We start from the raw sequence: 13,907 nt of genomic DNA, 5'->3' as shown, positions 1-13,907 counted from the left end.
TTCCGATATTTTCGAACTCCATATACTATCATTTTTGCAATAATATAATAAAGACTTAATTTCAACAGGGTAGCCCTTTCAGCAACTAGGCTGATATCCATAGGGGCCCTGCATATAAAACAATAAACTAATTACAAACTATAAAAATATATACTTCACTATATACAAACTAATTCTATGATAAAATCTGAAAAAATCCTAACTAATATTTATATAAAATTTAAATTTAAGAATAACATGTACCTAGGAAAAAAAACCAAATATATGTTATATGTCTAAAAAAAAACAAAAAAAACGAAACTTTTAGGCTAAGTAATACTTTTTTAGGCGACTCTTAAAAATACTTAAAGATGAAATATCCTTAATATCTCTAGGTAGTGTATTGAACATAAGAGATCCTGAATATTTAAACGTTTTCTTACCTAAGCTTAATTTAGGTAAAGGTAAGTGCAGGTCATTTTTTCTTCTAGTATTATAGCAACAGGTGCAAACAAACGTATGAATTCATTTATAACTACAGAACGAGTGATTGTGAAAATTATGATCATATAGGGGCGGCGGTTCGGAAGTGGAGGTTGCGGGTACTGGCTCCTCCAATTTAATAATTTTGAAGATATAGAGCTACTCTGTAAATTGCTCATTTTTCTTAGAGAAACATTCAGCTTTCACTCTACCCGAGTAAGTTCAACTACTTTGAAGCCAAGCTATTATGGTTGCGTCTAAAGCATTCTTTCAAAATCTGTGATGGTTGATATTCCTGAAATCTTTGGTAGATTGTTCTTATTGATGTTTTTATTGGACGGCCTTTTCTTTTATTGTTGTTTTGCTGTATTATTATTATTATCATTGTCAGTGTCAGTGTCAGTGTCAGTGTCAGTGTCAGTGTCAGTGTCAGTGTCAGTGTCAGTGTCAGTGTCAGTGTCAGTGTCAGTGTCAGTGTCAGTGTCAGTGTCAGTGTCAGTGTCAGTGTCAGTGTCAGTGTCAGTGTCAGTGTCAGTGTCAGTGTCAGTGTCAGTGTCAGTGTCAGTGTCAGTGTCAGTGTCAGTGTCAGTGTCATTATCATCGATCATCAAAAGAATATTTGCGCCTGGTCAATCTAAAACTCTTTAATGTTCAGCTTCCGCCATTGAAGGCAGAGATCTTGTTTCTTTGATATAGTAGTCGCATAGATCGTACGTGTCATAATGCACTAGTCAAATGAAACCCCCGCGGCTAGCCGGGCACTGAACGGGGTCGTGACGCGTTTTTGATGTGCTTTTAAGAGCATGATTGCACCCGGGGTTCGGGGATTTAACGAATGGTTTTCTCAGCGGGGAATCGAGCGGGGATTTTAACGCTCGTTTGAATATGTAATAGCCTGGAAACAAGAGGTCGGCCATCTTGAAAAATACCAAAGAAGGCGTTGTGATTCCAAGCACAGGCAGCCCGTAGCCAAATGCATAGCAGTATGTTCTACACAAAACACATGCTCAAACAAACTTATAGTAGTTTCTACCTATACACTTTTACACTGAACTCCACTGTTTGGAACCTTTCTTGAAATTGTAGCCTTATAGGTTCTTATTATCCTTCTTTCGCGGGGGTCGGGGGGTGGGGGTTTCAATTGACTAGTGCATAATGGGGTGTTGCAGGCCAATGCTATCCTCAATTTCTTGTAACAGATTTACGTTCTGACTCTCGTATTACATCCTGAATGTCTTCCTCGTCCACCAAAGATCGTACATTTTGTTGAGGACTGGTCACGGAAATATCTCGTACTGTGGATTTTTTTCGCGAACTCAGCACCATTAAGGCATAGCTCTTTTGAGGAAGTGATGGAAAATCAGTTATTTATTCATATCTTTGACAGTTTACTATGAATGTTTCCCAAATTTGGCTCGTAGTAGTAATTCTTCAAGGCAAGCAATTACCGCATATCTGTTACCATGGAAACCAGGTCACGTGACCACAAGACCGCCATCTTGGATTTTTAAAAAAAATCGTTTGTAATCGTATTGAAACTACTTCAAAAATCCTGAAAATCCATATTCCTTTTGATATTTGCAATACCTATATGGATCTAATTGGATATCTTGGAAATTATATTAAGTTTAATTTTTAGAATATTTTTAAGTTTTTGGAAAAAATAGAAAATATTCTAAAAATTAAACTTAAAATAATTTCCAAGATATCCAATTAGATCCATATAGGCATCGTAAATATGAATAGTAATCTGCATTTTCATGACTTTTAAAGATGTTTCGGTACGTTTACAAACGGCTTGTTTAAACATCCAATATGGCGGCCTTGTGGTCACGTGACTTAGTTTTCATGGTAACCAAGGCTCTAAGGTTCCTTCTTTTCACAAAAGACATTAACTTGCCAAGTTTGGGGAAGATTCGTAGAAAACTGGCTATGATATAGCTAATCAGTTTTTCATCTGAGAGCCATGCCTTAATGATGCTGAGAAGTGGAAAGACGCGAGAAGAATCCTGCAATCTGGGTCTTCGATAGCCCGATTCTACTCTTTCAAAGCGCCTTTCATTGTTATCATTTCTCGCGCACCGCATTTCCGCGGCAACTTGTTCAGGGTCTGCTTTTCAACCAGTCCTCTCACCCAGGTCAAACTTCACTGTCAAATACGACCGCACATTTTCTGTAGAGCAGCTCCGGATCTTGGTTTTAGAGCCCAGCCCATGCTAAGTGTTGAAGATGTCTCTTGAACAAGTGATATACTGTATAAGAAGCTTCGTCTGGTTCTCGGCGGAGCCCATCGTATATAGTTTCATTTCTCTCTGATAATTCAGCTCTTAGATATATATTCGTATTTGTAATTATGGTTATTTGTATTATATTAAAGATGTATATTAAAAAATATATATTATGCATTGTTATTTTGTTTTATTTTATTTTATTTTTTTGCAAGAGTCTTCAATTTAGACGTCCTAGTCTAACTCACTAGTATTCAGTACAAAGACATATAGATTCAGTATTCCAAGTACTACTAATATAAGTATAGAGTTGATCAATGCGCTGCTAACGCGGGCGAGTACATCCTTCACTCACAATGATATAAATAATATGTTACCTTCAACTAAAAAAAACTAGAAATATTCAGCTCTACAAACAAGAACACTTCTCATTTTTGGATCTCTTTAGTATGTTTCGAGATAAAGCGAGGATTTCTTTACTACAATTAAATAAACAAATAGCGATTGACCTCCCGACCTCGAGATATTCAAATAAAAAAAATACTGTGCGGTGAAATTTCAAAACAGCTTATAGAAACACTATTAAATGAAGCCGTAGATCATTGAATTCTTTTATATTGGAACAAATATTGTAAAGTTAAGGTTTAATTCATCATATTATATTTTAGGTAATGGTATTGAGGATAATGAGCAAAGAAGTAGCCGTCACAGACCCAACGGCCTGTCGTGTCACGCAAGGAAATAACTGAAAATAGAACAATTTGAAACTTAGCTTATTTCGTAGAAACGCAATGTGCCGCAAATTTTATTGCACACATCTATAAAATAGCTTCTTATCTCAAGGTTGAATGATATTTTAGGGCTGGGTTAGGTGCCACAAATGAGAAATTTGCAATATTCGAGGTCTCATAATCTTAGCTTTCCACGTCACGCTTTCAGTAATCTCGATCAGTTAGGATTATTTTTCAGAATTCGAGCATTCCAAAAAAAACTATTACTGTTTTTATGCAGAAGTTACACTAGACTAAAGTTCTGGATAGAAAAATTAGCTTTTATGTGGAGAGAAACCCGAGAAAACAGACTTTGAAAGTAGCCCTCGGCCGACCTCGAAAATCGGCGTCTTTCACTGATTTGGGGTCGATGGACAAAAATTCGCATAGCGGGTGGAAAAAAGAATTTAGAACAATTCTAACTGCAATTTTGTAGTGAGGATAGATAGTACTTTCGATGGTAGGAATATAAAAGAAATCTATTTTTCGAGCCCAGATCGAGTGGCACGCTGTTACAGAGACGCCCTCTTAATATTCATAACGAAAGTGTACAAATAAATTCAAAATTTGAATAAAGGTAGAGTTTTGTACTAGAGTGTATTCATTCAAACTGTTGAATAGTTAGATAAATGTATCTAACTTAGATAACTATTTAGTTGACGTTACCTAAAGTATTAAAAGCGCGCCAAATAACGGTCATGTTAATCCGGGGGGTTGTTTTACCAGAGAATGAGTGAATAGACATTCATTTGTATCATCGTTTCTCCCCCTGTTCTCAGTAGCTGTTTACTCGTAGTTTCAAATTTATGTGAGGTCAGCTAAAATAGTAGCTAACTTATCTAATTTAGGTGACGCCAACTATTCAATAGTTTGACTGAATGCACTCAGTGAATTACATTAAATCGATTACAAAAAAAAATTTGCTATTACATATAAATAACTTGGAATTATATCATTTTAATTTGTCAACTCCTGATAGTGTTGTACGTTTATGAAAATAAGAGAAAAAGAAAGAGAGAAAGAAAGGATCGAAGGGATGAGAAAATGTGAAGTCAATCAGAGGAATGCAATTTTAACCGCTGTCATTGTTTGCCGCGGTCTCGTTGCGAGGCACCCGGATGGAGAAATCAACATGTAAACAACGTGTTAATAGCGAATCAGATTTATCCTTCAAGAAGTAACCGCTAGTTTATAGTGGCTAATTTAATTTAAAATCTTCTCTCCTGAAGAAGTCATGGCGGCAAAAGTGATTTATTTTAAAGTCGGAGAGAAAGACGAGCAGGCAGAGTTCGGACCGGACGTTCCTACTGAGGACATCAAAGGTTAAATACTATTTTTTTCATTCACCATTGATACTTTTATCATTATTACAAGCAAAGCTTTCGATTAGTTTTTCGCATATTCTTTTACTCTTGTGTTATAAGTAATTACCTGAAATAACGAGTTGATTTTTAAGAAATTGAAAGCCTCAAGCACTCTGCTGTTTCATCACTAACAAATTTAGTGAATTCTTTTTATAATTTACTTCCTTTTAGAGTTGTTTCGATGTGCTGCTGAAGCAAGCCCTTACGATATTTTAAAACTCTACAATACCAAGGGAAATTTGGTAAATATATCGTCAAAACTGCAGGAGAACTCTCCCGAAACACGCTACCGGCTCGACACTGTGGCGACGAGCTGTACAGCTTGCGGAATTTGTGGTAAACAAACCTATAGTCATCTTGATTTTTTTAATATTCCTAAGATAATTCTTAACACTCGTTACTTTGTACTGTGCGAATAAGAGTCGCATTGAAAGTATTAGTGGCGCGTTTCCTTCTTGATTAGATTTACACTTTGTAAGGTATGCATGTGAATTATTCAACTCTGTAGCGGGGAATTTTTTTAAGGATAACATCCTGAAACCTTATTATATTTCAGTATATTTTGACAATTTCATAATATAAATGCTAATAGTTATACTACTGTAGTATTTATTGTAGCTTGATTTTTCTCTGTGAGTGAGTGTGCCGATCGTGTTTCACGTTGCTTTAGTTATGTTGACATCTTATCACATTCAAAATATTTGCTCTAATACATGCAGCTCCCGATTATTCATAGAGCACTTTATATAAGTTAAAGCTTTGAAGCTAAAAGCCTTTTTAGAACAGACAGTCGAATATACGAAATGTGTATAAACTATCGCTCTATTCAATAACCCATCAGCTAAGATGAAAACTGTGTTTTTCTCTGTCATTGTTGTAATCTTTTGCTCTTTGGCTTACTGTTTTGAGAGTCAGTCTTTTATTATTTGCACAAGTGCAATCAAAATATCCAACTGCACCTTCAAGTTATGTATGAGTTCACACTAAGTATCAGAGTCTTCGAATTTTCTTGGTTTTCTCAGGTGTGTTAAGGCCTGGTAAATAGTTTCAAAATATCCCCCGCGAAGCTTTTTCCTTTGCTGGCAAATCCAAGATGGCGGATGCTTAGGGATACACCCGGCCGAAGATTCAAAATGAGATTCGAAGCGTTGTTTGCTATGAAAGGTATTTTTCTTTCTTGGTTGTACAAAGCTGAGTTTGTATGTTTGAAGATGGGAACAACAGAAGTTCATGAGATATGATGAATGAAGGTGAGTGATACCAAGTTGTTGTTTTAACTTGACCTTTTAAGGTCAATTAAAATTTTAAAGATTCGAACGCAACGGTAATGAAACCGTATTATCACGAAGTTTGCATTTTTGTTTGACTCTGCTACAAGTCGAATTGAGAAACATTAGAGCCGTTGAAGGTTAAACACAATAAGGCTTATCCAAAGCGATGCAAATCTTATTCACCAAGCTTTGTAAGAATGTTTTTCAAATTTTCCATTGTTTTTTTTTTTGCCCGGGTTTTTTTGCTGCTTGTTTACAAGTTGAACTTATAAATCTTATATGTTTTGCGGATGAAACAGGTCACAATACCGAGTTCTTCTAACCTAGGAATTGTTGTTGCGTTGTATTTTTATCAGTGATTGCCTCCAGAAATTTGCTACAACACTAATTTTGTATTTGCTTCCAGACAATGTAATATTGCTGGGTGTATTTATAAGCTATTTGATAGGCTTATAATACATTAGCTTGTCATCATAATTGGTGGACAAAAGTTGTCGTTTCTCATGGTAAGTTTCGTACATTATCAATTTAATTGATCTTTGTTTTAGTTTGATGTCCCAATCTATAGCTGGATTATTCCCTATATACAACCCATAACATGATGATTCTAACTTTATAAATAAATAATTTATTTAGAAATTTTTTGTGCCCTCAAAAGTATGTAAAAAATTAATAATACATGCTTGATGTATATACGAAATCGTTTAAAAATGTGAAAATAGCAAATCATGTTTCATCTATATACAAAGTTATTTAAAATATTATACACTCGAATGCAAAAATAACAATACATGCTTCATCTATATACAAAGTTATTTAAATATTTATACAATTAAATACAAAAATAGCAGTAATGGATGCTTTCTCTATATACAAAGTTGTTTTCAAACATATTCACTGCAGTAGGTAGTTGTGTTTGTGAATGCTTCTTAACATCTGTATTTAGTCATTGGTGTGAATAGTTCTAACAGCAGCTTCATCTAGAAATACTATCTTATTAATCTCATACAAAAAAATTATTAATTTAATATACATGATGTATACATATAATGGCCCTTTTATATTTCTTGAGACATGTAAACATCATACTACCTATTGGAAGTGTACAGTTATTTTCCATAATTTAAGAAGTTCTGAAGCTGTTTTTAATTGTACTTTCTTTGTTTTGAACTCATCTACTTGTACTACAGGCTCTTCAGCATCGTCAAGGAATGAGCTCAGATGTTTGAAAGCTTTGAGAACTGCAATTTGGATTTTCACAAGGTGAGTTTCATATCTTTCAATGTGAAACCTTGATTTGGAATTATGTCTTAAATTCTCTCTTAGTTTGTCATACTTCAAAACTTCCTCACAGGGGCCTAGCACTGTACATAAGGCTTTTGCTGTCTTGGAGTTGAGTTGTTGATTGTTTGTTTCATCTGAATTCTTTTTCTTTTTGGTTTCTGGTGTACATTCATTGACCTCAGGAAATGAGTATGGCCTTTTATCAGTATCAGTATCAGTGTCATTCCGCTATTTCCAACTATAAGTTGATCAGCAGGGACTATATAGTCTACACAGAGCCAAAGTTCTGATGTAGTAGTCCTTTTAGAACTTTTCTGTCTTGTGTATGGCCTTTTACCATGTAGTTTGTTTCCTTCTTCAGCAGTTGTTGGTGTTTTATTTACAGCAGTCAATACATTCTCTGTCCCTCTGGTCTTGTCATCACCCAAGACACTTCCATGCATTTCTTCAGTCATCTCTTGATGTGCAGCCATTTGTTCTTCTTCTGATTCTATGTCACATGTAGTTGTAAAGGCTTCTCCATCCATGTTGTCCTCATCATCAGCCAAGGCATTACCAACATCACTGTCTTCTGTTATTAGCTGAATCATTTGCTCTGTAGAAATGGCATTGTCATCCTCATCATCAGGCACAGTTCCAGAGCAATAGCATGTTTCAGGGACATGCCACTTACCCTTGGCATCTCTCAGCTTTGTTGCTGGAATCTTGACCTTGCTCTCTAGGCATTTGTTCCAGGAAGTGTCTAGATAATAATAATAATAATAATAATAATAAACTTTATTACTGTGTCATGTCGTTCTAGCTTATTTAAATAAACTAATTGGGGACACCTATCTAGAACCCTATAAAACCAATAAAAATCTTATCCCATGTTTCCAACCCTTAAAACAACCCCTATATGATATTTACAATTATCTAATTTACGGTAATATCCCACCCCTCCGACTAAATATACCCATTATTCTTACACTTTTGTGTAAACTACAAGCTAAATCCTTACCCCACCGACCCCATAGTAACTGTAAGATAATTCCCACCCCCAACTGATCCTAATTTACATGTGTTCGATACTCAGATCGATACGCTTACTAGGTAGCGCATAAGAGGCAGTTTTGGCAATTATCACTCATGAGGTCACCTAAGTTAAGTGTTCTTATGTGTCTTTTAAATTTACTTAGGGTATCTAATGACTTAACGTTCCTCTTAAGCTTAGACCATAAGACTGGTCCGAGATATCTTATGCTGTGTTTTCCGAAATTGACTGTATTAAATCTTGGTATGATGAAGTCAGAATTCCTAAGATTATATCTGCAACTGGACTGATTAAATAAGTCAGTAACATAGGAAGGGCTTAAACGATTTTTAACTTTATACATAAGTATAGCTATATCTTGTAATCTACGATCGTTCAGAGTACTTAGGTTAGCCCATTTCAAAAGTGTTGCATAATCACTAGTCCTATTACGGTACACAGCTCTTAGGGCTCGCTCCTGAACACGCTCCAACTTTCTCCTATCCGAAGCACGACAATGATGCCATACTGTGTGACAGTAGGTCAGTATTGGCAGTATGGCAGTCTTGTATATCTTTAGCTTTGCTTTTACAGGTAACATGTTACGAAGACGAGTTAGGACACCGACTCTCTTGGCAGCTCTTTTACACACTGAGCTAACATGATGACTGAAATCCATGTTCTCATCAATGGATACTCCAAGTATTTTCAGCACTTTGTCTTGCTTGATGCTTGTGTTCATCATTGTGACGTCCAGTACTTTATCCTGTTGTTTGGAACCAATGCTCAGCACTTGATATTTCGTAAGGTTACCTTTCAGCTGATTAACCTGGTACCAGTCAGATATAGATTTGCCCTCTTCGTTAAGAGTATCTTGAACTTGCCTGACATTCTTCCCGGTGGAATAGAGTTGATGGTCGTCAGCATACATCATCAGTTTTCCCTTGTTGACACTGAATGGTAAATCATTCTGAAAAACATTCCATAACAATGGACCAAGATTGGACCCTTGTGGACAACCTCTTTCGACCTCGACCCACTTACTTGATGAGGATGTAGTGATACACACTTTGCATTGTCTTTCAAGGAAGTAAGATCGCAGTAAAGAAGTAGCATCAGCAGAGAATCCATAAGCTTCCAGTTTACTCAATAATAAGGGATGGTGTAGGGAATCAAAAGCTTTAGACATATCGGTTGAAAGCACCCCTACAGTGCCCTTATCATCCACAGCTTTCTTCCAATCTTCTACCAGGGCAATTAGCGTTGTTTCGCAGCTGTGACCTTTTCGGTAGGCAGTCATGGTCTTACAGAGACGAGGCTCCATAAAGTTTGATACTTGATTGCTTATAAGCTGCTCAAAGACTTTGTCTATGGCACTCAACAATGTTATTGGTCTATAGTTCTTGACATCTAAGTGATCATCTTTCTTGAAGACAGGTACCCAAATACCTTTCTTCCATTCTAAGGGCCAGCACTTGGACTTGATGCATGCATTGAATATGCTGGTTAGTGAAGGAGCTAGTACATCACTTGCCATCTTAAGAACCTGGGGGGGTATTAAGTCATGTCCCATACTTTTCTTAGGATTCAATGCATTGAGTGCTTTGGTAACCTCAGCTTCGTTGATTTCGCTGAACTCGAATGCCGGGCCATTGACCACTCTTTTGTTGTCTTTTATAGTCTGCACGCTGACGTGATCTTTTAGTTGTTCTTGTGCGAGCGAGAGCGTTTGTCTATCACCAATTTCATTGGCCACTGTAGCAAAATAGTCTGCGAAATGATTAGCTACTTGGGTTTGATCTTTCATGATGTTTCCATCGACTTCCAAGTTAATCACACCGTTATCAGTTCCTTGGCTCTTACTATCGATAAACGGCCTAAATACTTTGTAGAACTCTCTGGGATTCTTATTGAAGTCTTCCGTCTTTACTTTCCAGTATTCCTTTATCGCCTTGCGTCGAAGCTTGGTGGCTATGTTTCTCCATTTATTTCTCTCTCTATAATTTTCGTTCGTGGGATTCCTTGCAAATTCTTTTGCGTATCTGCGTTTTTTTCTTATAGCACGTTTCCATTCTGTAGTCATGTAGGGCACGTCCTTGGCTCTGACTTTCATCCTTTTAAGGGGTGCATGATCTTGTAAGATGTTATTAAACAGGGTGTTCCAGTACGAATACTGGTCATCTACTGACTCAAATATCTCCCCGACATGCCATGGTGCAGCTTGCAAGTCCTGATGAAAATCGTCCACATTGATGTTCTTGAAAGACCTGAAGGAGATGGTTTTACTAGGATGACGAATAGCGGCTTCAGTCATAAGACTATATACCAGTGAATGATCACTGATTCCAGGGTTATAAATTCCACTCTCCTTGAAGAGATGAGGTTTGTTAGTAAGGATGACATCGAGCAGTGTCTGACTGTTCTCGGTAATTCTGGTTGGCTGATTTATTAATGAGGTGAGTCCCAATACATCTTCCAAATCACACAGAATCTTTCCTTCCCTAGTGTTTGGTCTTAGTCGATCCAGGTTCAGATCGCCAGTAATGACAATAAACTGCTTCTGAAGGGACGCCCATGTAACAATATCGTGAAGTTCTTTTTCCAGTCGAAGGTAGTAGTCTTGGCCAGACGCCTTTGGAGGTCTGTATATTAACAGCACAACCACATCATGACTGCCAAACTTAGATTCGATTGCAAGAGATTCAATTGTGGTGAATTTTCTTGGTAGTTTTAATTTCTTTGATGGTAGATTAGAAGAAAAGTAAGCCATAATCCCTCCGCCTCCTTTGGTTCGGTCGTTGTGATACATATTATATCCTTCTATTTTAAACTGGCTGTTGGGATACGAAGAGTCTATTTTGGTTTCTGTCAACAATGCTACTTGCGCTCGAAAATCATGTTGAATTAGAGTTTCCAGTTCTTCAAATTTATTTTGCAAGCTGTTCACATTTAAATGCAGGATCAGAAGGCCGCGACTATCCTTTTGTCTAGAGGTGATGATGCGAGGTTGGGAGTCCACAAATGAATCTTGAGATGAATTTGAATATTGTACTTCTTGGTTATGAATATTAATTGTAGAAGAATCTTGTACAATTTCCTCCATGAAAGAATCACTAAAAGGAAATACGCAGTTAAAACACCTCCATTCCACTGGCTTGGGATTTTTCTTTCGACCAGTATAACTTAAAGTCGCACATTTCAAGTGGAACTTCTGCAGGCAGCCATCACATCCAATATCTTGTTGATTCCTTCTTATAGTTTTCTCACAAATAGTGCACTTCTTCTTGTTGACTGGACCAGGATTAAATTGTATATCATTGGAAATTAAAAGAAATAAAACGAATAAGTACTTATTCATAGGAACAGTCACCAGACTCGGTCTTCTCAGTGTTCTGAACACAGCTCTCGACGGGATAGATCCATAAGGAGTGAACTTCGACAATATTTCTTGGCCAAATTGCCTTCCCTTCACTGATATCGAGGATATTTCACCCCTCAACGGTATCTGGTATCCTAAGGAATCACTATCTTCATATGAATGATGAAATAGTAGAAGATATAAACTAAGAAAGGTAAGAGCGAACAAAGCACCTCTTAACCCCATCGTGACTCTGTCAACAAACGTTGAAACACGAAACATGGTGTCAGAAATTAGTGAAAAACGGAGATAAGAGAACAAAGATCAACAAGGAACAACAACAACAGGATCCGAAAACAGACAACAGGTCGACGAAGGATCACAACAAAGAATTAACGAGATTCTTACAAGCAAACAACACAACGGCCACGTGCGTGGATAGCGAAGGCAAACATGTCCGACAACAACGATCAACCTCCAATGGTTCCGTCGAATTTTCCTGTCCCAACTTCAATGGTATGTAGTGGAGATCAAGTAGGTAACTGGGAATTTTTTCTTCAACAATGGAGAGATTATGAAATAGCGACCGGTCTCGACAAAAGAAATGAGAAAGTACGATTCGCCACATTTCGTTCAATCATGGGAAGAGATTGTGTTCAAGTACTACAAAACCTGGGTATTACAAGCGAAAACACCGTAAAAGAAGCCGAGGATGCCCTACAAGCTTACTTTATACCTAAGAGAAATGTCATATACGAAAGATATGAGTTCAACACTTGCTGTCAACATGAAGACGAAAGCATCGACAGCTACGTAAATCGTTTACGCAAACTCGCATCGACATGTAACCGGCGGCAAGGCGCTCAAATCACTAAACAGATTGCAAGTGTGTTGGCAAAAGAGTTTATTCACAACTCAGCTTAGTACATCACAAATCAGTACAAAACGAGAACGAGATTACAGCTCTCTGTCTTCTAACGACGCGAGTTCTTTGTCTTGACTCTGTGGTTCGACGCTCTTCCAAGTTCTCTTGCTATACTGACTAAATTTACTTAAAAAGCTCTATTTATGCTTGAGTCTGCATTCCTCATGTATTACAATAATCCACGCGCAATACGCCCAAGGCGCACTTGTTCCGTAAAACGTGGCTTATGCTAACATTACTCATGTAATCCCAGGAAATTAATTAACTACTTGTTTGCAGATTTCACTTGATATAGAGGAAGAACATTCCTTAGTATCCGAAATTATAATTAAACTAATTAAAACTAGGTTAAAGTCCGATTTACTATTGTTCAAAATAACGTTCTTTTGACTCTGTCACAGACATGTAATTATGGCGCCCAAACCGACGAATTCATACGAGACAGAATGATCATTGGTTTAAACAGCCGCAGCATCAAACTCCGACTTCTCAAAGAAGAAAAGTTAACCTTAGACAAAGCTTTAGAAATGTGCAGAGCTAGTGAACATGCTGAGAAGCAAGTTAAAGCGATTCATAACAAACAACCAAGCAGCGAAAATATCAACATAGTGAGAGCCAAACGCGGTCACAAAGGTCAACAAGCCAGCGACTCAGGCAAACCAACACAGTCAAAACAGACAGCAAGTCAAGCAAACTCGTCAAAATTAACAAGTAGAAGCAGAGAATTGTGTTTATTTTGTGGAAATAAACGACATGCGAAGAGAAAAGACTGCCCAGCGTATGGTCAAACGTGTCGAAAGTGTAAGAAAGCAAATCACTTTGCGAAGGTCTGCATGCAGAAAGGCAACCGACAAGTCAACAAGCTGGAGGAAGAGGAATCAGACGAAGAATCGGACGAGGATGTTCTAACAATAGAGGAAATATCAGCAGTCAAAGGATAAGCAAACGCTTAACAACAAAGTTATCATTCAAAACACCAGACAACAGCAAAGAAGTGATTGAATGTCAACTAGACACAGGTGCAACCTGTAATGTGATGAGCCACAAAGATTTAATGATTCTGCTACAAGATGGAGATCCAGCAGTTGAAAATTCAAAAGTGAGTCTAAGATTATGTGATGGAACAGTATTAAAGCCAGTTGGAGAAACAACACTTGTGATTGAAAGAAAAGGCAAGCAATACCCTACAAAGTTTCAAATAGTTGACATTAACAGTCAGCCTTTGATATCAGC

General features: G+C 37.2%; 1 protein-coding gene across 2 annotated transcripts; it reads left to right on the top strand.

Annotated features, from left to right (window-relative positions):
* Window positions 1–4,575: 4,575 nt before the first annotated feature.
* LOC148911380 (uncharacterized) lies at window positions 4,576–13,616 on the top strand. Of its 2 annotated transcripts, none has more exons than XM_089029609.1 (6): window positions 4,576–4,782; window positions 4,996–5,160; window positions 5,847–6,074; window positions 6,502–6,601; window positions 7,295–7,358; window positions 13,076–13,616. In XM_089029609.1, exons 5-6 carry the CDS (start codon window positions 7,317–7,319, stop codon window positions 13,613–13,615), a joined length of 582 nt encoding a protein of 193 aa, XP_088885735.1. In that variant the 5' UTR covers window positions 4,576–4,782; window positions 4,996–5,160; window positions 5,847–6,074; window positions 6,502–6,601; window positions 7,295–7,316; the 3' UTR covers window position 13,616. The 2 variants fall into 2 exon arrangements, with proteins under 2 accessions (XP_088885735.1, XP_088885734.1); XM_089029608.1 differs by having other exon boundaries at window positions 4,580–4,782; window positions 7,286–7,358.
* Window positions 13,617–13,907: the final 291 nt, after the last annotated feature.

This window comes from Actinia tenebrosa, unplaced genomic scaffold (assembly GCF_029948245.1).
Source record: "Actinia tenebrosa isolate PJP-AT-01 unplaced genomic scaffold, QUT_ActTen_1.0 PGA_scaffold14__42_contigs__length_11649687, whole genome shotgun sequence".
Taxonomy (NCBI): Eukaryota; Metazoa; Cnidaria; class Anthozoa; order Actiniaria; family Actiniidae; genus Actinia; species Actinia tenebrosa.
This window is presented reverse-complemented; position numbering and strand designations above follow the sequence as displayed.